The 21,670-nt window shown below is 36.2% G+C and overlaps 1 protein-coding gene across 3 annotated transcripts in view; it reads right to left on the reverse strand.

Moving 5' to 3' along the window:
• Nucleotides 1-17,072: 17,072 nt before the first annotated feature.
• The window catches only part of nrg3b (neuregulin 3b), a 147,291-nt gene continuing 142,693 nt past the window's right edge, over nt 17,073-21,670 (reverse strand). For all 3 annotated transcript variants that reach the window (XM_089122212.1, XM_039664949.2, XM_039664948.2), the window contains one exon: nt 17,073-18,268. In XM_089122212.1, the coding sequence (XP_088978338.1) occupies nt 17,611-18,268 (658 nt within the window). In that variant the 3' untranslated portion in view covers nt 17,073-17,610. The remainder of the gene's footprint in view (nt 18,269-21,670) is intronic.

Here is a 21,670-nt window from a genome sequence, read left to right on the forward strand (position 1 = left end):
ATTGCCCCTCATAGACCGTAGAGGACTGGGAGGAGCGAGGCCAATAAATAACGATTATTTACTCCATCTGATCACTGCGCATCTCGCATCCAGTTTGATACTTGGTATGTGTTTATGAATGAGGTGCAGTCACATACGCTGCACTTGTTTGATCTTTGCTGTCATACAGTGTTTGAATGGAGGCTTGAGCGTAAAAAATAGTCACTTGTTATAAAATGAAAGATGGAGCGGAGGAGATCTGCACTGACAGCTGTCTACCACCGCTAGAAACTAAGGGATTGTGGGTGGCTGTGTCCACTAGAGGCCACTGTTTTTCAGTACGACCACTGTGAGGTGTAGTAACACATCCTTAGTAGTAAGTCTGTGCCCTTGCCTTCCTCTCAAAACATAATTACTGCAGCCAGAATTGGTCCAACCGGCCCAAGCCCCATCCGGTAGACTCTTCCTGTGAGTGCTAACGAGAACAGCTCAGACGGCGCAGGAAATGAAAGTGGAGGAAAATGAGAGACAATAGTCACACGGACTGGTTGACATGGCATGTCAATTTCACCTGGGGATGAAACAGACAGAGGGAAGACAGGGAGGTAATCACCTACACATACGCAGCAGTCACACTGTGCTTGGCTTGATGCCTCTAATTCCACATTCAGATCTCATTTACACTGCAAAGGTCACACATACGTCCTTTTCTACATAATATGATGGAGGCAGTGAGTGTCTGAAACTAAACCGTCTTTTCACAGTGTGTGAATCAGTTTTTTGGCATTGCAGAAGAACCCTGCTGCTTTTCTCCTCGCTACCTCAAAGGACGCGTCCCCTTTCGCCTCCTGTAGGTCATTCTCCAGAGGAAGCCTCTGTCAGAGTCTGTCATCGGCGCCAGCTGTGCCTTAGTGGAACCAGCATATAGATTGGCGTTTTTATTTGCGGCTTGTCAAGCTATCTTTGGGGAAAGATGAAAAAAAGTAGCTATTTATCAAAAGATTTTGTTAGTTATTGTTTAAAAATGATCTGTGTAAAAGTATACATTGGACAGAATTAGTGATATTAAGTAATATATTGACTTTCTAAAGCCTAATGTACTCATAAGCCAATGTCTTCCCCAGTTGCCTTCATTTGGGTGAATTTCTCTGCAATTATTGGGATATGAAATTTATTAGATTAACTAATCTCCATATGATCTCATTAATTCAATTAACATTTTCAATCGATTAACACCGCCAGAAAAACATCCCTTGCGCTGTCAACACAAATTTAACAGGAGATGCTGTCATCCTGACTAAAGCAACAGGAAAAAGAAGCTGAAAAACAACCAAAGAGATAGACAAAGACAGCAACTGTGATACTGATAAATGTTTTTATGTGACTGCAGGGAAGGTTGTGAGTGCCCTTCATGTTTATGATGCGAGTTGTATTTTATCATTTATTGATTTGGCCGATTTTGATTGTGACCCATGAGATGGAGGAAGAAAGGTGATTTTTAACATCACTTTTTCTCAGTAGTCGAGGTCATGCACATGCTCACTTATTTCTCTATGGATTTTGCTTGTGTGGCATTGATTATGATTTTGTTCCTATGTTGTTAACAAGAGTAAAATGTTTTTTTTTTTTTTTTTGATGTATAATAGTAGGTCTATATATATATATATATATATATTAGGGCTGTGCAAAAGTTAATTGCGATTAATCGCATCCAAAATAAAAGTCTGTGTTTACATAATATATTTGTGTGTGCTGTATATAATTATTTTGTATATATAAATACCTATGCATGCATGTATATATTTAAGAATTATTTGCGCTTAAATTCTGTATATATTTATAAATACATAATCTATATTATATAAATATAAATATTTTATATATGAATAACACATTTTCTTAAATATATACATGCATGTGTGTGTATTTATATATACAAAATAATTATATACAGCACACACAAATATATTATGTAAACACAGACTTTTATTGTGGATGTGATTAATCGCAATTAATTTTTGCACGGCCCTAATATATATATATATATATATATATAGAGAGAGAGAGAGAGAGAGAGAGAGAGAGAGAGAGAGAGAGAGAGAGAGAGAGAGAGAGAGAGAGAGAGAGAGAGAGAGAGAGAGAGAGAGAGAGAGAGAGATACAGAGAGATATAGAGAGATATATAGAGATATGAGATAAAGATAGATATATAGAGATAGAGATATAGAGATATAAAGAGATATAAAGTGATATAGATATATATGGAGATATAGATAGAGATAGAGATATAAGATATATATATATATATATATATATATATATATATATATATGAAGAGTTCAGATGCAAAAGCCTCTAAATGCCATTTGAAATTTTCTTCTTTAATGATGATTTTTATCAAACTTGTATATTTAAGTTCAGTAATTTCTCTTAAATGGCAATGACAATTGCCTATTAATTGTTATTTAAGTGAAATTACTAAACTTAAATATACAAGTTTGATAAAAATCATCATTAAAGAAGAAAATTTCAAATGGCATTTAGAGGCTTTTGCATCTGAACTCTTCATATATATATATATATATATATATAGGTATGTTTTGTAGAGTATATAACATACTAAAATACTAGTCAGTAGCAAAACAGTATCAGATTCAAGTATAAAATAGTGAAACAGAAGTTATGAAACGAATTCGATTGTTGGTGGGGTTTTTTTCATTAAATGGAACAAAGCAATTTGCCAGCCCTATACTCAATCAAGTCTACCCCATTCCTTTTACTCGTTTGTCACAGACCAGCATTGACGGGTGTTCACTGGACGAATACAGAAGCTCCCAGATAGAAACAGCAAAAACTGAGAAGAATCAGTCAAGATGAAACTCTTCTTGAACAAAGTCACTAAGATGTGACAAACTCTTGCTCTTCTTCTGTCATTCAAACGAAGTGTTTTCTCAAACCGCTTTTTGATTTACGGTGCTCCATTTGATGGGCTTCTGCCATCTATAACTCTATACGGTTGGCCCTGTGTCCTCTGCCAGCATCATCTCGACTGTACTGACTCTGACACGGAATGTGTCTGTGTGTGACTGTGTGTATTTCTGTTATTGTGTGGCATGCCAACATGACCCTGGCAATGACCTCTCCTGAGATGTCTCTCAGCGGATGCACGCTTCACCCCACACTGCTGAGAAAGCAAACAGGTCTCATCAGTGTGGACAGGCCAAGAGAGCATCGCACAGCAGCCTTTTACTGCTGTCACTCAAACTTTCCCCTCTCCCTCACAATCCAGCTCTCAATTTCCAAACCTTTGATTTATAATCATGTGGAGCTCCCTTAAGAGAGAGAGAGCTATAAAGCTTTGATCTTGTGTTGTATTTGTTCTGTGGATTGAATGCAATGCTGATGATGTTTAGGCTGCTTTTCACATTCTTTCACATCTGCACGCATCTATTCTGAAACGGGGCTGATTTTCATTGTTACCCTAAGGCCCATAAATAACTGATAAAACATGTATGACTCTGACTAGATGAATATTATTGTCTGTTTGTCTGATTCTGAGCCGCACGTTTGTTCTGCTGTTAGTTTGGACCGTCAATTTTACTTGTTAATCAAGTACAGCTAATTATAACAAAAGTGATCAATTATGCCCACTGATCTGTATACACTAGCTGTTTAAAAATGCTGGACTCAGTGCTATAGAGGGGAATGGAAGGGATAGTTCCAGAAAACAGTTACAATATTTTTCACAATATTACCATTTTACTGTATTTTCGATCAAATAAATACAGTCTTGGTGAGCATGAGATGTCTTTCAAAGACATTAAAATCTGACTGCCATTAAAAAGCCAGAAGAATAAGAATAGCGCATTGACTGGAGTGTGAAGCACAGAACAATAATGGCCTTTGCTACAGTTTTACTATAGCGTTGCATAAAAATGTATTTTCTGCATAAAAATGTATTGACTGCTAAATTAATAAAGGTAGATGTTGAGTTGTTTTTCACCAAACTGATTTGAACATTTGAAAAATGATCAGAAAGCCGCATATACTTTCTCATATGCTGAAACCTTTGGGTGTTTTATTACTTGTTTAAGTGTTCAAAATATACTGCGATTGAATTAAATTAACCAACCTGGGGTGCGTTTCCCGAAAGCATCGTTAGTTAACTATGGTCGCAAGTTCCAATAGAGTTCAATGGAAATTGCGACCAACTTGCGACCATAGTTGGCTAACGATGCTTTCGGGAAACGCACCCCTGGATGGTAATTCATTGTTATCTTCTGTTATGTTTTGCAGAAGACAGACAGTCAAGTAAATAACAGAATTCAAATTTTTAGGCAAACAATGCCTTTAAAGCTCTCGAGATATGAGTAACACTTTGTTTTTCAAAGTGTTATAATGCCATAAAAGTGTCACCTTATTCTTTATAGTTCTCGATTTTGTGTTAGGATTGTGATTTATTCAGTAGCCTATGTCATGTCATTTTTTCTTGATCAACAAGCCTTTTCTATTGTGCTTGTGTTTTGCATGATACTAAAAATCTTATACAAAAAAAAAATCTCTATGTAAGACTGATGGTAAGACTTTTCCCTCCCTTGTGCTCTGGTAGACTGCTAATTGAAGCAGCTCTAAAGTCTGATTTGCTTAAACCTCTCTCTGTTGTCTCAGCACGGTTAGAGTTTGGACAAGGATGCTTTGTTGTTGTTTTTGCATTGATGCTAATTAGAATAAATTAAGCAAGTGTCTTGATGAGCATGTGAATGAGAGAGAGCGAAGCTGGCTTCTGATTGAAGTGGAAACGGCAGTACCTGAAATGTGGCTCATCGCCAGAGCACATGAACGAGACTTTGGGCCACGGATGGGTCAGAGTCGCAGACTACACTGGAGTCATTTGTACGACCGTCGTGGGGCAGGGGAGCCATCTTAGAGTGCTGTCTAGACTGCAAGAGAAGATCCAAAGCCTGCTGGGAACACACAAACTGCCATTCATGACAAATTACTGTTGTATTAAACCTCGGACTGCAGAGGCACAGAGCTCGCTCTCCACACTTTGGATTCTTGGCTTATTTTGAAAAGGTTTGGGAGGGAAAACAACCATAAACAAACAACTTCCACCTGTGATTTTTTTCTGTTGAAACAAAATGTTCAGTCTTACGTTTTTTTTTTTTGTTTTTTTTTTTTACACTTGGAGATATTGAATTTTTGCATTTGTAAAGATTTATCAGAGCTTGCTTAGTGCACAGTTTTTCATTGTGAGAATGGAGCTGGTTGGAATAACAGTCATGTGGATATTTATCAAGCTTGCCAGCATTGCCAGGCTATAAAGCATTAGTGGGGGTGGAATCCTCTTTTCGGTATCAGAGGTTACTAATGATGATGTAGTACTAGCTCTCCGTCCTATAATAAGCAGCTGTGTATTACACACACTCGAGCACTGATAACAGTATTCCACCCTACACAACACTGTTTTATATGACTCTTTAATACATTACACATTTATTCATCATGCCAGTATGGATGGGGTGAATGAGTGGGTGTGATTAAAGGGTCATTCCTGATATGCAGTATACATAACCTTTTGAGACTTGTCAATGAGACAAAATTAATAAGACTATGTTGTATTTTAAATTATTTAGTTCACCCTGAAATGAAATTAATTTACTCACCTCTTGTGATTCTATACCTATGGAAGCCTAAAAAATGGTAAGATACTTGCAATTATTTATTTATTTTTTGTACAATTGTGATTTTATAATGGTGCAATTTTTAATGTTTATCTCATAACCCTTTGAAGTCCACACCAAGAAAAAAAAAATTGTTTGCATCTCTTATCTTCTTATGCCACTAATAACCACACTCAATGTATTTTTTTTTCAACACATCCCATAATTGTTAAAATATCGGCCTCTACCAAATGGTTGAGATGTCACTTAATGGTAATGGTACTGGAATTCACACTTTGCCATACTTTTTTATTGTCCATCATAATTTATGATCAAAACATCATTGTCAGAAAGGTCTGAGTCTCAAGGTTCCATATTTTGTAACAGAAGTGATATTTGGACAGAAATGTATTAATTTGTTTCAGCAGAATGCATACAATTAAATTCAATGGAGTTTGTCATTTTTGGTGTTACGCCTAAACAAAATCTCATGAGAACTTCAATTTTTGTGATATCAACTTCAAATTTGGAACACAACTTGGTTAGATGTATGGCTTTGATTTTATAGTAATTTTATAGGAAAAACATTTTTTGTAAAATATATATTATATATATATATAAAAATGAGTACAGTATATTTGATTTAATGTAAATTTAATACTTCCATAACTTTTTTTTATATAATTTTTTTAAGTGCTTTTACTTCAGCAATAATCTGCTGGTGGGGGTGACAATTAACCGTTATGTGCCAAATCAACCGTTTGGTTGAGCATGTTTTTGAAAAATAATTTAAAATATACTTCAGTTTTAGGTTAGCACTAAGTTAGGGCTTTTACAGTGTAATATGTAAAATAAATAAATAAATTCTTAGCTTGCAAAATTTCACCAAAAACAGTTCACATGGCTGGGGTGATTTATTCGTTTCTGACATCCAAGTTAGATTGACACTGTGAAATCTAGTGGATTTTTTTGGCAAAATATACCTTAACCAGATGATAGAGATCATGGCTCAATCAGTTTGAGTTAAGTTAGGTACTCCTCTCAATAAAATATGACTCAAAACGTGCTCCACCGTTTGGTTGAAAAGTCAGTTAATTGTGAGTTTATATCGCACTATGTGACCAATGTTTACGATTTTTTTGCGACATCGCTGATCTGAATTAGGCTATATGTGTTCAAGACCACATTAAACCACGACTGCTTGCGTGACTGCATGTTCAAGGCTTATAAGGTTTATTGCTATTTCACTGTACCACTCTTTGTTATGGATCCTAAAATTTTAGATTTTTTAAAAGTGTCTGTGTTCAAACTAATAGGCTGTCACCAGTGTTGTGCAAGTTACTTCCAAACTGTAATACATTAGGTAGGCTTACTTGTTACTGTTATTTAAAAGTAATTCATTACCTTACAATATTACTGTCTCAGAATTGTAATGCGTTACATTACTCATGTTTTACTTTTGAGTTACTTTCACCAAAATAACTAAGTAGAACTTAACTTTTGGGCTGTAACGATATGCAATATGAAACCGAAATCGCGATTCGCCACACGACTCAGATCCACGAACCTACAGAATCGCGACACACCTCTTCCAACTCCAGTGTTATTATCCTTACCGTCCATATCCAATGCTGCCTTATCTTTAAATTAGGCTATTAGTATTATTTAAAGTTAACATTATATAAAATACGTAGACCTACACCACAAAACTAGTTGAGGATAAATTATTTAAAATTGGGAAAGTCCAGCATTATGGACATGACATTTGCAGTCAAAAGTTGAAATAAAAATTCTCAGAAAATACATGTATTGAAACGTATATAGGCTACTTCCTTAAAGGACTCCAGACATTAGACAAATATCAGTCTATGTTTTATTTTTAATATTAGGGAAAAGACACACATTCATGCGTGACAAAAAAATAGGAGGCAAAATCGATTTTTTGTAATTCTTCATTTTATTTTAGTTTTCGTGTTCGCCTTTATGAGGAAAAAACAATGTTACAGACGCGAGCGCTCTGAACTGGCACTAAAAGAGTGCTTTAAAACTTTCACATAGTCTGTTGCCTTTAAGAAGTAAAAGCAGACAATACACTGTAATACAACTGTAATACAAGCCTCACTGAACATGTAACGAGTAAAATATTACTGAAAATTGATTAGTAATGCCTTACACTACTGCGTTACAGCAAAAAGTAATATGTTACTGTAATGTATTACTTTTGTAATGCATTACTCCCAACACTGGCTGTCACAAGCAGTTACATGCAATCCTGTCAGACAAGCTACTCTGCTTTGCCTTCATCTTCTAATATTTCCAATATTTCCTATAATTTAATGATATTGTTTGTAAAAATACAAAGCTGTAAACTAGCAAATTTAAATTGTCTCATTACAATTTACAAATATTTGAGATGCAAGATATAGGCCTATATAATTTGCTATATATGCACAATTATTTATGGAAATGGCTTAAGAGCAGCTTTTTATAGAATGGAAAATTAAAAAGGAAACAGGCTGGAAACATACTATATACGTTGTCTATAGCAAAACAACACAAAAACTGGACGGAAAGTTGGCTAGTGTGATTTCATCACACAATTGGCAATTTGTTTTTTAATTGTGATCTATCTTAATGTTTCAGATTTGTTCCTCATAATATCTAACAATGCGACTTTACATCTTATAACTGCAAATTTGTTTCTCCTAGTTGAGTTTTTTTTAATGTTGCAGTTTAAAATTTTCGATTGAGTTTAAATCTAATAGCAGTTTCAGATTTCCCCCCCTCATAATTCCAAATATCCGATTGTATCTCACAATGTGGCCTCATGATTTTTTAAAAAAGGAGGGTGACACTTTAAATTTCAAACAGGTTAAAATTCACCCTATGTCCATTAATGTCTTATAATAGGCCTACACAATAGAGCCCAATACATGAAAATGTACTGTGTAACAGGAATGCCTCTGAAAACACTGCTGTAATCTGTAAATCTATAACTTTATTCCTCAGAGTGAATAGGGAATGATGGATTATCTCCCGCCAAAGAAACAATTTTTCAAGGGTCGAAGATGGAACACGGCCAAATAAAACAATGACCTCCAGGCCAGGGTACCTAAACAGACATTTCCACGGTCAAGAGAACCAAAGGTCAACAGATCTAGTTCAAGCTTATGTTGACCCCCTGACCCCACAATGGGAAATCTTCCAAAAGCTGACACACACCAAAGCGCTCTTCTATCTCATTCCATTCATTGTTTCTAACAGTCTCTTTCTTTTTCATTCTCTTTTTCCTCAACCTTTGTCTCTCCTCTCCCCAGCCTCTTCCATGTGTCATTGTTGTTTTCTTTCTCTGTCTTCTGCTTGCTTGCTTGTTTAGCAGCATTAGAATAAAAGAACACTACACAAACACACAACAGAAAAGAACATATGCACAGGAGATATCGGAAACTTAATTAGGCTAATTTGAATATCTCTCCTTGTTAATAAAATTTACTGAACGCTCATTCTAAAGAAGAAAAATGACGAAATGTAGAAAAAAAAAACAACACCAAAAAAAGCACAGTTTGATTAATCAGCACTATATGTGAATTTGAAACTATAGTGGCATTTTAATTTAATTTAAGAGAACCTCTTTGCGATTACAATTGATGGAGGTAACACTTTAGTTTGGGGTCCAATTCTCACTATGAACTAGCTGTTTATTAGCATGCATATTCATAGGATATTGACTGTTTAGGCTACTTATAAAGCACATTTTAATGCCTTATTCTGCATCATGGCCATATTCCACATCCCTAAATCTCTCAATACCTAAACTTAACTACTACCTTACTAACTAAAGCACTAATTAGGACTTTATTGAGGCAAAGCCGTAGATAATAGTGAAGTTCCTGTGTTATTGCAATGAAGGCATAATTTTCTTGAGTTATATTTTGTCTCTTTATTTCTCCTTTGCCTGATATTCTTGTTTTCAGTCTCTTCCTTCTGTTCGCTCTTTTTTTATTCACACACACACACACACACACACACACACCAAAAATAGCTTGCAGTGTGTTTATTTGCTAGAGATGAGATCCTTTAACAAGCTGCATCCTCTTTTCTAGTCCTCCTTGCAAAGATCTGCTTTCTCATTCACTGAAGTGGATGGATTGGCTAGACCAGTGAACAAGAAAACTGTGGTAATTTTGGGACCTGAATTTTGCATAATGTAGCTACTAATGACTAATGTTGTAAATGTATTTTTCATGTATGTATGTATATATATATATATATATATACACATACATACACACATACATACATACATACATACATACATACATACATACATAATATGTAGAGATGGCAAAGTATTTGAAATGGATGGTGACCAGTATTCTCAAATCCCAGGTCTTTGCAAATAATCACATCTATTAATTTAGAAATAATTGTGTATTTCTTCCACTAATTTCTTGGAGACACCAACTGAAACTCTGTACATATGTTATTTAGCCTCTCGGCACTCATGCATAGAGCTCTTTCTTTAGCACATGATTCCCTGTAATGGTATTTGCATGAGAAATTAGATAGCATCTTTCTAATTAAGCTCATGAGCATAATCTCATTGCTCTTATCAATTCTGCTATACATGAGTTCAAAAAGCACACCAACATCAGTGGGGAGAGGCATCACATAGCCAAAACCCATAATGCTTATCTTTCATCAGATTATGTGGATATGTGCATGAGAAATGGAAAATGTGTGTGGTTACTAACAGAGCAGATGCTACTTGAGTCTGTTTTTTTTTTTCATGCCGCTTTTCACTTTACGGAAAATAGTGTCTCAAAGCCCCCTATTGAGTAAGACTGCAAAATATCTGTAAGATACTTAAGGGTATGAGGAAGAAACCTTGGGAGGAACTCACCTGCTCAGCAGGTGGATTTCACCTCCTCAGGCTCAGATTTAAAGTGCCACTATTATGCTTTTTCTGATAATACCTTTTAGGTAATAGCTGTTTGTGAATGTGAAAGACCTGCAAAGTTTCAAAGACCAAAGTGCACAACAAATCGAGTTGCTGTCTCCCAAAAAAAGAAAGAACCGATTCTGAGCTGCTTGATACAAGTAATTTAAGCCTTACTTCAAGTAGCTCAAACCTGCAACATATTGGCAGGGTTCTCAAGTTTCATCAAAAGCTTGGAGTGAGATCACAAGCGGTTAGGGGAGGAGCCCTAATGGAGCCCCGCCCCCCAATTTTACCCATTGTTCATAATTACTGAAACTGAAATAACAATTGGTAAATCTGACAAAGGAGCAATTCATCACATCAATATTCTTTAATGTTATATTTCAAAATTACAAATAAAAAATGACAAAAATATAACAAATTTTTGCATTTTGAATGTGTCTAATCAATATGGTATAATGATTTATCGAACAAATTGAGAACATTAAGATGTGTGTGTGTGTGTGTGTGTTCCTCTTATAAAATTTTCTCTTAGTCTCAGATAACGTAAGCTAGCCAAACTGAGCTAAAGCTTCTGGCCTGGTTTTAAAGTAGTTTTTGACTGCATCAATAATAATGTATACGATGGGCTATATATTAAATGTTCTAGCCTAAAAATGTTAGACGAGCTTTCTCTCTGTTCTCCCTCACGACGTGTGTTCGCATTGGTTGGTTTGGTTGTTGGTTACCTAGTAACGAACATACAGTGGCCGAGAATGTTTTAGTGTACTGTGTTCACGCATCTATGTTGCCTAACGAATGCAATATGGCGAAGACACGTGCTGGCGGCAGGAATCTTCACTTTGTGTGCCTGCACCTCGTATACAACGTTATATATAAAGCTTGCAGGACAAATTGGTTGGAATTACATTTTCAGCATGAGAAATACGTGAAAAGGTTGAATTGTGTGTCTCACGGCCAATGCGTTACACTTGAGAACCCTAAATTGGCATAATGCTTGCCTATGGTTTTCATTGCAAAACAAACTAAATTAAAAAGTACCACTTAGAAACTTCCTTCTCAGGTTGTGCTTCACTTCTTCTAATGTTTCAGCATCAGACTCTGGCTTGAAATGATAGAGTAAAACTTTGGGATTTGTATTGGAGGAAAACATGTCTTTTGATTTGCATATTAAACAGTTACTCACTATTGAAATTAAAGCTGTTTTTTTTTCTTTAGAAACAGCTCTTGCTTTACAAAGAAAGCCAAGAAAAGACTCCGTTGAAATCATTGGATTCTGTGTATCATTCAGCACTGAGATTTATATTGCATGCAAAGTACTCTGTCCATCATTGTGTATAATATGAAATGATTGGTTGGCCCTCACTTAACACAAGAAGGCTCAAACATTGGTTGACCTTTGTGTACAAATCAATAACTGGACACACTCCTTCATATTTAACTCTTAGCACCTAGTAAATCGAAATACAATCTAAGATAAAGTAGATACATACTGTATGATGTTCCACAAACTACAACAGAGTTTGGCAAAACTGCTTTTAGTTACAGTGCTCCAACTTCATGGAATGAGTTGCAAAATCAGCTAAAATTTCAGAGTTTTATTTCACATACCGAGTTTAAGTCCTACCTAGGTCAAAATACTCACCGGAGCAATTTTTAATCAACTCTCTGATTTTATTGAGACAATTTGTGCGTTGTTATGGTTAGACATGGAATAAAATGTGTGTTTGTCAGTTTGTGAGTGTTAGTCAAATTTAAAACAAATCTTAAATAATTTACTACTACATGTTCCTTTAACACTTACAACAAATATAAAATTTCCTTGTGAACAGTAGAGTTATGATTAGTCACATTTCCATAATCATTGAGAATCATAAGTTTCCTCTGTATGTAATCAACCTCACTGTCAACTTCACATCAAAATAGCTCTGTCTCACCTGGGAGGAATTCAGAGTCCGTCTGTTGTGCATATATACACCTTTCATCTGCTGTATGAAGAGCTCTTTGATATATTATGTCCCCCTTGGACATGCTCAATGTTAACCATGTATAGTTAGTTTCACATCACTACCTGATTAAATGGAATTCAGTACTTTGGTGCTCTTCTGTGAGCTACAAGGTTGTTAATCAATGGAATCAATGGCATTGGAAGAACTGGAAGAAAGAGCTACTCGAGAACAAAGGAAATTAACTTTTGAACTCACTCTTGTGAAGTTGGCATCACCATTTGAGACAGTCATCTCAGAATACATCTCACCTCAGAATACATCTCTGTCTCTCTCCCCCACTCCTCTCATGCTGAGAAAACCTGAAACACCCACAATCCATGTGGTTTTAATATGAACAAGTATCATACAATTTTATACATGTTTGGTATCATTTGAAATGTCTCAGTGCGACTGGTATAAATGTCTCATTTCCAAAGAAGTAAACCAATAAAGTTCTTAATAGTTTAGAAATATCTTGCACACACAAGGGTGTGGCTTCTCAGGAAATGGCCTTCTCTTCTCAAAAGTTGTAACCTCTGAATGCAAATTTCCAAAATTTCTGTCTATATAATGAAATGCAGCAAAGGATTCGGCGCGTTTTGTAACTCAAGATCTAAATGTCGGGTTTAACCTACATCTTTTACTCATTTGATGTCATTGAATTGATTATCTTTGAATTGATTATGAAATTGACATGATGCATTTAACTGACATAATAAATGGTAAACAACTGATTTTATTCTAACCGGCTTTGATATTTCAATAAAGAGTTAAAAAGAATAGTCAAACATTCGCTTACATTTAATGATGCACAGATATTATTAAAACCTTTTCATTTATGCAGTCAGATGAAATAACGGGAAAATGAGAAAATGTATTTCAATTAATCACGGAAAGACAGTAACGCGCAGAGACCTTCACCCACTGATCGAATGCCGCCATTGGATCGATCAAGTTGGGCCTTACAGCATCAATGTTTGAAGCCATGACCTAATCCCACTGATCTACATAATGACTGGAGCTCATGACGTTCTAAACTGCCACCAGGCAGTGAAGCCACCGGAAGTGTTTGAGCGGCCATCTTGCGATTCCCTACCAGCAACGACCGTTTTACAGAGATAGGTATAGCTCCAACGGCACTTTTAAGATGACCTGCTCTGCATCAACAAGTGTAAAATGAAGATCACAAAAGGATCTTGAAAAACTTCTAACAGGTTGTACTGTAAGCCCATGTACAGTAATTTATATGCACAATTGTCGCTTTTTCTGTGTTGTTTAAATAAAATGTATAGCATAAATATATAGTACAAAAACTACGATAAAACCTGTTGGAAAGCATCTTCTGCATTTTTGTGTGAGCATGTCAGTGAACACCCAAAGACCACTCGGTGAGTTTCACGTCTTTGTAAACTAAAGTTGTATGTGTTTTATAAAGGATTGTTCCTGTGCACCCATGCAACCATTGTGAAGGTTGTGGGTGCAACCACAGAAACTGAAAATTCTCGGGACAGCAGCATTTGTCTAAAAAACAATCTTAACCATTCTATCTCATCAGAAATTATCTTAAAACAGGGTTTTAATTTTAAAATACCGAACTTGTCCTTTAATTGTGAGTTCATTGAAGTAAAAATGTGAGTTAATACATAGAGATTGATTTAATCAACATAAACTCAAAATATTATGTTATACAATCACATACACAATCTAAGTTGATTTGACAAAAGAAAAAAATGTTGTGATAAATCATGAAAATGTATTTTAAGTAATATATTTTCAGTTTATTTTAAAACTATTTTATTCAAGTTAATTTTATTGCAAGTGGTGAAGGTTTTTGTGGTTTTAGTTTTAGTTAACTATAATAACTCAGGTAAATACATACATATTTTGCAATGAATTTTTATATTTATATATTGTAAGTTTTATATTTATGTTGAATTCAATTGTCATTGTTATTTTCCTCATTAAAGTTAACAAGTACACACCTGTCGCTTTTTGATGAGATGCAGTATTTTCCAAAAAAAAGTAGCTTTTTTTGTTTTGTTTTGTTTGGTTGGACAGGTAAGGTAATTAATGACACAGGGACAGCTGCAGGTTGCAATGGGTGTCCAGACTCAGTCCTGGAGGGCCACTGTCTAACAGCGTTTAGCTCCAACTTACTTCAACACACCTGTCTGGAAGTTTCTAAAATACCTATCAAGACCTTGATTAGCTGGTTCAGGTGTGATTAAATGGGTTTGGAGATGAACTCTGCAGGACTGGAGACCCATGGAAGCTTTAGCGTTAAGTTCTGCCAGGAAGACTTAATTGTTGGGTCACTAATTACTTTCTCATCTATCCAATCGTATCTAATACTTACGGTATAAAAGACAGGTACTTACACGTGTTTGAGTTCGCAGATGCTGACGCTTCCATTGACCTCCATCCTCCCCACAGACCTCCAAGATGGTTCCTTCCCTTTCAAGCTCCCCACCACCACCACGAGGATGGTCCCTTACTATACCTCCCAGGGGGTCGGCTACGCCCCTGCCTTCGTCTTCAGGCAGGAAATGCAGAGTCCGGACCCTCGGATTGCGAGCTATGGACGGGACCTGCGCCAAAGAACTTTTTATTGCTTGCTGGGCTATCAATAGATGTATTTATTGTTACAGTATTTATTCTCCCGAGTCTTTCTGGTTGAACCACCCTAACCCAACCCCTACACCCTAACCCTAATTGTAATGATCGTTTGTCACACTACCTTTCCACAATCATTCTGAACCACATCAATTGATGACAGCGCAGCTTCTAACACTATAGATAGTTAAAGTACACAAAGACCAGTAGTAGCTAAATAACTACTGACCGAGCCTTTAAATGCCTTTATAAATGATGCCTTGGTAACATGGTTAGCAATAATAACATTTTAAGACACATTTATCACATGATAAATACAGTGCAAATGACTTCTATTTCACTGCACTGATTTGCAAGTGATATTGCTTAAGTATCCCATTTGTAATATAAAATGTGTTTGTTTCTGAACATGAGAAGTTCTTCACATCCTTCACATCCAACAAAGCTATTTAAAATAAGCAATCTGTTATTTAACATATCACTGAATGCACTCATTATTCATTATCTTTTATCTATTGAATAATGAAAAAAACTAGTCATCCATCAGAAAGCGTCTTTTGTTTCGGGCTGTGAATAGAATTGCAAAAGTGTTTTGGTTATTAGAAAATTATACATTTTATGGGCCAGTGCGAACAGTCTAGAGAGAGTGAATTCTTCAGACAAATCAAGACAATGTAACTAGACAAGCCAAAAATAACATTACTGCGAAAAGAGTCATTTATAAGTTTCTGCAGCTCATTCCAGGTGACAGATACGTTTCACTTCTTGCCACTGCCCTCATTGCGTCTATTCTCTGCGCTTTGTATACAGCTCTGCACTCCTTTCTCACCAGCATCTGTTGGTCTACCACTGTTGCACTCTCTCTAATGTTAGAAGCCTGCCTGAAGAATGAAGAAACATCCTGCCATTATTAATATATCAGCATAGAGGAGAAATAGGTCCGCTCTTCAGAAACTCAAACAGATGCAATAGCACAGGTCTGTGGTGTTCTACCAAAAAAAAAAAAAAAAAAACAACAAATCATGCACACAGGACTCCGACACTTTTAACATTACATCATTGTTTTCGTGGCTCGCTCCCACCGGAGCAAAGATTGGCTTGAGATTGAATATTAAGCTGTTGGATGAACATGTGTAATGTTCTCACAAAATGAATGGATCACTCATTATGAGTTTCAAAGCCAATAGCTCACACAAGATCTGCGGAGAGACCCGGTGCATTAAACCAAAACAAATATGTTTGTCTGCGAATTAATTAAAAGAACACCAGCCAAATGTTGCTTTGTTGGGCTCTAGTGGAAGAAATTGTTGGCGCAGACAGCCAGAGGTTGCGTTTTTTTTCTTCTTGTATGGATTATAATGTCAACTCACGCTGTGGCTCACGCTCAGAAAATTAGCCCGATAATTCATAAAGCGTTCGGGGTGCGATTGCTCGTGTCACACTCGTTTGAGGTAAACACGACGAGAGACATCAATTACACCGTGCTTTAATGTTTCTGCTGATTAATTCCAGCCTCACCTGAAAAAAAAAAAAGAGCTAGTTAAGGAAACTTTTTTAGCCCTCCTTTTGCGGTTTCAAAATAGCTGATGCAAAATAATGAGTCTGGGCTTAATTAGCAAGAGCTACTTCACAGGAGATAAACAAGTAAATGATTAAATCCGTTGATGGTCTTGTTGGATAGAGAGTCTGCTGCATTCCGATCTCTGTTGCCATGGAGACAGACGGTGACTCTGCCGGTTTCTCTCCGTTCAGCACGTTCGTTTGGATCGTTTCAGGCGATAGTTGCAGATACCTGGTTGCGGCGCTCAGCGAGCTCTCTGCTGAAAACAGAAGGTGTGAGACACACAACATCGATCGTACGGTTACGGGCAGATACTCTCTGATCAAATGACAGGGTGACATTCAGATTTTATTCAGAAACTGCCTTTTTCTTCTCAAGACCTCAAGCAAAACAGACAAAAAAAGACAGAGCTGGGCTGAGACTATAGAACAGCAGTTATTGGAAAAAAGCTTCGGCATTACCATGTTTTGCATCTTTATTTTTGTCACTCGGTATGTCATATACATGGAATATATGACATACATATAGTTTTGACATCTATTATATATTTTTTTTCTTTACAGTAGAGAAACAACATTGAGATGACACACTATTTGGTTTCTAAATTGAAGCTTTTTGTTAAATAGTGGCATATAAATCCTTTTCGATATCTCTTAAGATCAGCATCCCACCAAGTCTTCATTCACTCGCATCTATTCACATTGTGTTGTCAGTAATGCAGTGTTTAAAGTTCAGTTGTCAGTAGTTGTGGTACTTCACAATGCAGTAAAATAATTCCAAAAGTAAGTGTCTCGCACAAGCGGGGACGTCACAGTCCCATCCACACCACCATGGAGTTTCCAAAGCAATCTTTTCATTTATCCAATCAGCTCTTGGGATATGTATGGCAGGACACACCTCTATCCCAGTTGGAAAAGGAGCTGTCTTTTTCGTCCCCCACAAATGGGGTTTGTAAAACGTCCCCCTGCGGCGCTTCCCCGAAAGTAGGCCGATCCTCCTCTCCTCCGGTAGCCTTGCACAGCAGTTTGGCAGCAGACTGCGTGGTTTTCACCCCTGATCCCAGTACGGTCATAGAAATTACAGTCTTTGCTCTCCTAGAGCTTGTGTCTGATCCCAAGGCCGTTGTGTAGGTAACAAGGCTTTTGTGTTTGATTTGGCCCCTTGACATCAGTGCAGACTCGGAGCAGGTGAGTGTCTGTGGATCCTGCACCATAGAGGAGCTGGCAAGTGATCGGCTGGGATTTGCCACAGCCTCGGGATTGATTAGGTTGTAGCTGGAAGCTCCCCTACCCCTGTTGTGCAGCTTGTTCCCGCCTCCATCCCCAAAATCAGGTCCCTGAACTGAGGGGATAATGGGTACGGAGTGGGCTCGGAAAGAAGGGGGAGGAAAGGTGCTTCCCTGGTCAAGACGAGTGCACGGAACATCGGTGTAGCCCATCTTTCCTTTAGAATGGGCGGAGAGCATTATTTGCATATTCAAATTGCAACGGCTTTGTTGATTGCTTCCCGAGTGGGACTGGCACCTAGAGAGCGAGAAACCGAGGGAATTAGTACTTACATCTCTTTAACATTACACTGATTTTGTCCGTTACACATGAAGGAAAGTGCTCGGCCACAATCATTTTATAGACGAAAAACAAAACAAAAAAACAATCACTGCAGAGATCAAATTATTTCAAGGTGGTGGGAATTTTGAATCTCAGTGTAATCATGTATAATCGGCAGCTTTTATTTAAGGCTTTTTTAAGACATTTTCTTTACAGGTCTGCACAAATAATTTCATTTGGGTGGGCATGCAAACCATAAAATGAAAGTACCATGATTTATACAACTTTATAGTTAAAATAATAGGTTCTGACAAAAACACAAATATTTATAAAATGATAAATCTCATTAAACCATTTTTTTAAGAAAAGGGATTAGCCAATAAATTATTGTATTTTAAAATATTAAATATAGGTTAAATTAAATATTAAAAATGACATATACATATATATATATATATATATATATATATATATATAGCTAATCTTATTCAATTTGGTTGATAATCAAGACCTTTCTTGTCTCATTTAAAATATTTAAGACTTATTATGAATTATGAAATTTGATACAACTGAACTGAAGACTTTTTAAGGACCTTGCTGCATAAGTTACAATGAAATGAAAGTAGTAAAGAATCTGTCATACATCTAAGTGTAAGTAATTATTAAAAAAGAAAAAAAATGTAGGACAGGAACTTGTTTTTTGAAATTTCAACATGGCACGCAATAGTGCAGATTGGAGGATTAAATGACTAGACAAGTCCTGCATACGTCACCAGAGATAACTCTTTCGTTTTCAACGAAATATCCGAATAAAGAAAAAAAAGGAGAGAGATGTATGCACAGTTGAATTGTTAACAAAAAGATCTATAACAAATGGTTAGACTTTTAATTTAATGCAGACTTTAACACTGAACACTTTCTCTCTTCCGATGGCTTTATCAAAGATTTAAGCCATTCTTATCAAAGCCTGTGTATTCCTCACCCAGACCTATGATTTTATGAAGACCACACAAGTTGATTTAGCTGTGGTTTTGATCTGCAAGAGGAGACTTCTTATCGAATCCAGCACACCTTGTGGTAAAAAGGCAAAACATATTTTGTTTTTTGGCTGAGAAACTGCTGTGGAGCAACACTCAGATCTTGCGACGTGACCCGACCCGAGTTTACCTAGGGTTTTGTCAGAAAATCATAGGAAATATTGTGGCTTACTTGATGTTAAGGATTCAAACTAGCAGTTATCACACTCTCATCTAAACCTTGAAAAGATGACATTTAAATACAGTTTTACATAACACCAAATCAGACACATCAAAAATGCTTTGTCACTTCCCAGAAACCCCAGCTCATCTAACCACTGAGTTATTGTCTGACATCAAAGACTGTTAAATAACAGGGCTTAAATAATTGAGCCCTATAACACAATGCACGGGTATTAGAAGTGTATTCTAGCTGCAGGTTAATCCGGCAGATCTTAGCAAATCAAAACAATATCTAAATATAACTGCACCGATGGCACACACAGTTTCAATCCATATTTCATCTCTGACAGGTAAATATGTCTTTTTGCAGAATCCTTTTTATTTTTTAAATATATATATATATATATAACACTGACAACATTCTGTGGGGGTCTTGCTGTCATAGGAAAGGGAATAAGTGAGCTGTGCGTGCCCATTTTCCCTCCTCTCCTCGCATCTTTTTCCCCCCCACCATTAGACTAGAGGGTGTCTCCATGGCAACAAGATAAAGGTTCAGGGATGGTGTTGGTCTTTTAAAGCAGTTAAGTCTAGAAATAGGTCAGTTCAGCACCAGCCCGTCTCTCTCTGGGCCGGCCAAGACTGGACTAAGAAAGGTTCAGAAAGGCTTATCAATATTTAATTAATCAAGAACAATAATAACAATAGCTGAATAGAGGGGTAACCCACTGGTTGTGCTTTCAGACACAAATTAATTAAGCAAAAGTCGAGGTAATCCAGCAGAATTAACAAAATAAAACAGGAATAAAACGAGATCCCTGCCGCTGACACACTGGGAAAAAGACAACCCCAATCTGTAAGCGTTGGTGCATATGTGCTTGATCACATCCTTTAAATGAGTCTCCAAGCTCAAAGCGGCACTGTTTAAGAATGTATTAAGAATGGAAATGGGTCAAATAGAGAGAGTTTGGCAGTGAGCAGAGTTTACAAGTCGCTGTGAAGCTGGATCAAGTTGGCGCGGTAATAAGAACATTGCTCGGAAATTCAAGAGCAAAGGCCTGTTAACACCAAGGACGAGAACTAAAGATAAATACGTTGTTCTAACATTCGGGGTCCTTTCTTGCCCAATTTTGTTCTCATTGTATTTGTTACCACTTGGGTCAATTCTTAGGAAACATGGAATCCCTTTTCACTTTTATGCAGATGATATGCAAATTTATCTCCCTCTGAAAAATAATAGCAAAAACCAAATTTGTTGTGGGACTGCTTACATGACATTAAATCATGGCTATCCTTAAATTTTTTGGAGTTTCAAATAATTCTGTTGATCTGGGTGATCTAGCCCCTTTCTGTAAGACATTAGTTCGAAATTTAGGGGTTTTGTTTGATAGTGATCTCAAGTTTGAGAGACAGATTTATTCTGTGGTTAAGTCTTGTTTTTTATCACTTGAGATTATTAGCAACGGTGAAACCATTTCTGACCATGCGTGATCTCGAAAAACTCATTCATGCTTTTATATTTACAAGACTAGACTACTGTAACACACCATACGTCGACATAAATAGATCATTAATTAATCGCTTACAATCGGTCCAAAATGCAGCTGCGAGACTCTTGACAGGTACTCGTAAGAGAGGCCATATCACTCCGGTTTCGAGCACTTTAAAATGGCTACCAATAGACCACAGAGTACATTTTAAAATTGTATTTTTTGTTCATAAATCATTGCATATGGCTCTGCTGTATTTAGCAAATCTGATTAAGAAATATGAACTAAAATAAAGAATAAAGAATAGTTAGAATCACTAGAATCACTATACTATAATCACTATCACATATGTGCAAGTATATTTAAGAAAAATGTGTTATTAATATATAAAATATTTATATTTACGTATAATATAAATTTTGTATAAATATATATAAAATATATACATGCAAATATGTCTATATTAAAAGTATACATGCATGTGTGTGTATTTATATATACAAAATAATTATACACACTACATACACATACATTAACACAAACTTTTATTTTGGATGCGATTAATTGCGATTAATCGTTTCACAGCCCTAATATATATATATATATATATATATATATTTTATAACTAGCCTTTTATTTATTATTAATGCATTATAACTAGCCTTTTATTTATTATTAATGCAAAGTGTGTT

This window comes from Pimephales promelas, chromosome 17, assembly GCF_988280905.1.
Source record: "Pimephales promelas chromosome 17, fPimPro1.hap1.1, whole genome shotgun sequence".
NCBI classification, from domain to species: domain Eukaryota; kingdom Metazoa; phylum Chordata; class Actinopteri; order Cypriniformes; family Leuciscidae; genus Pimephales; species Pimephales promelas.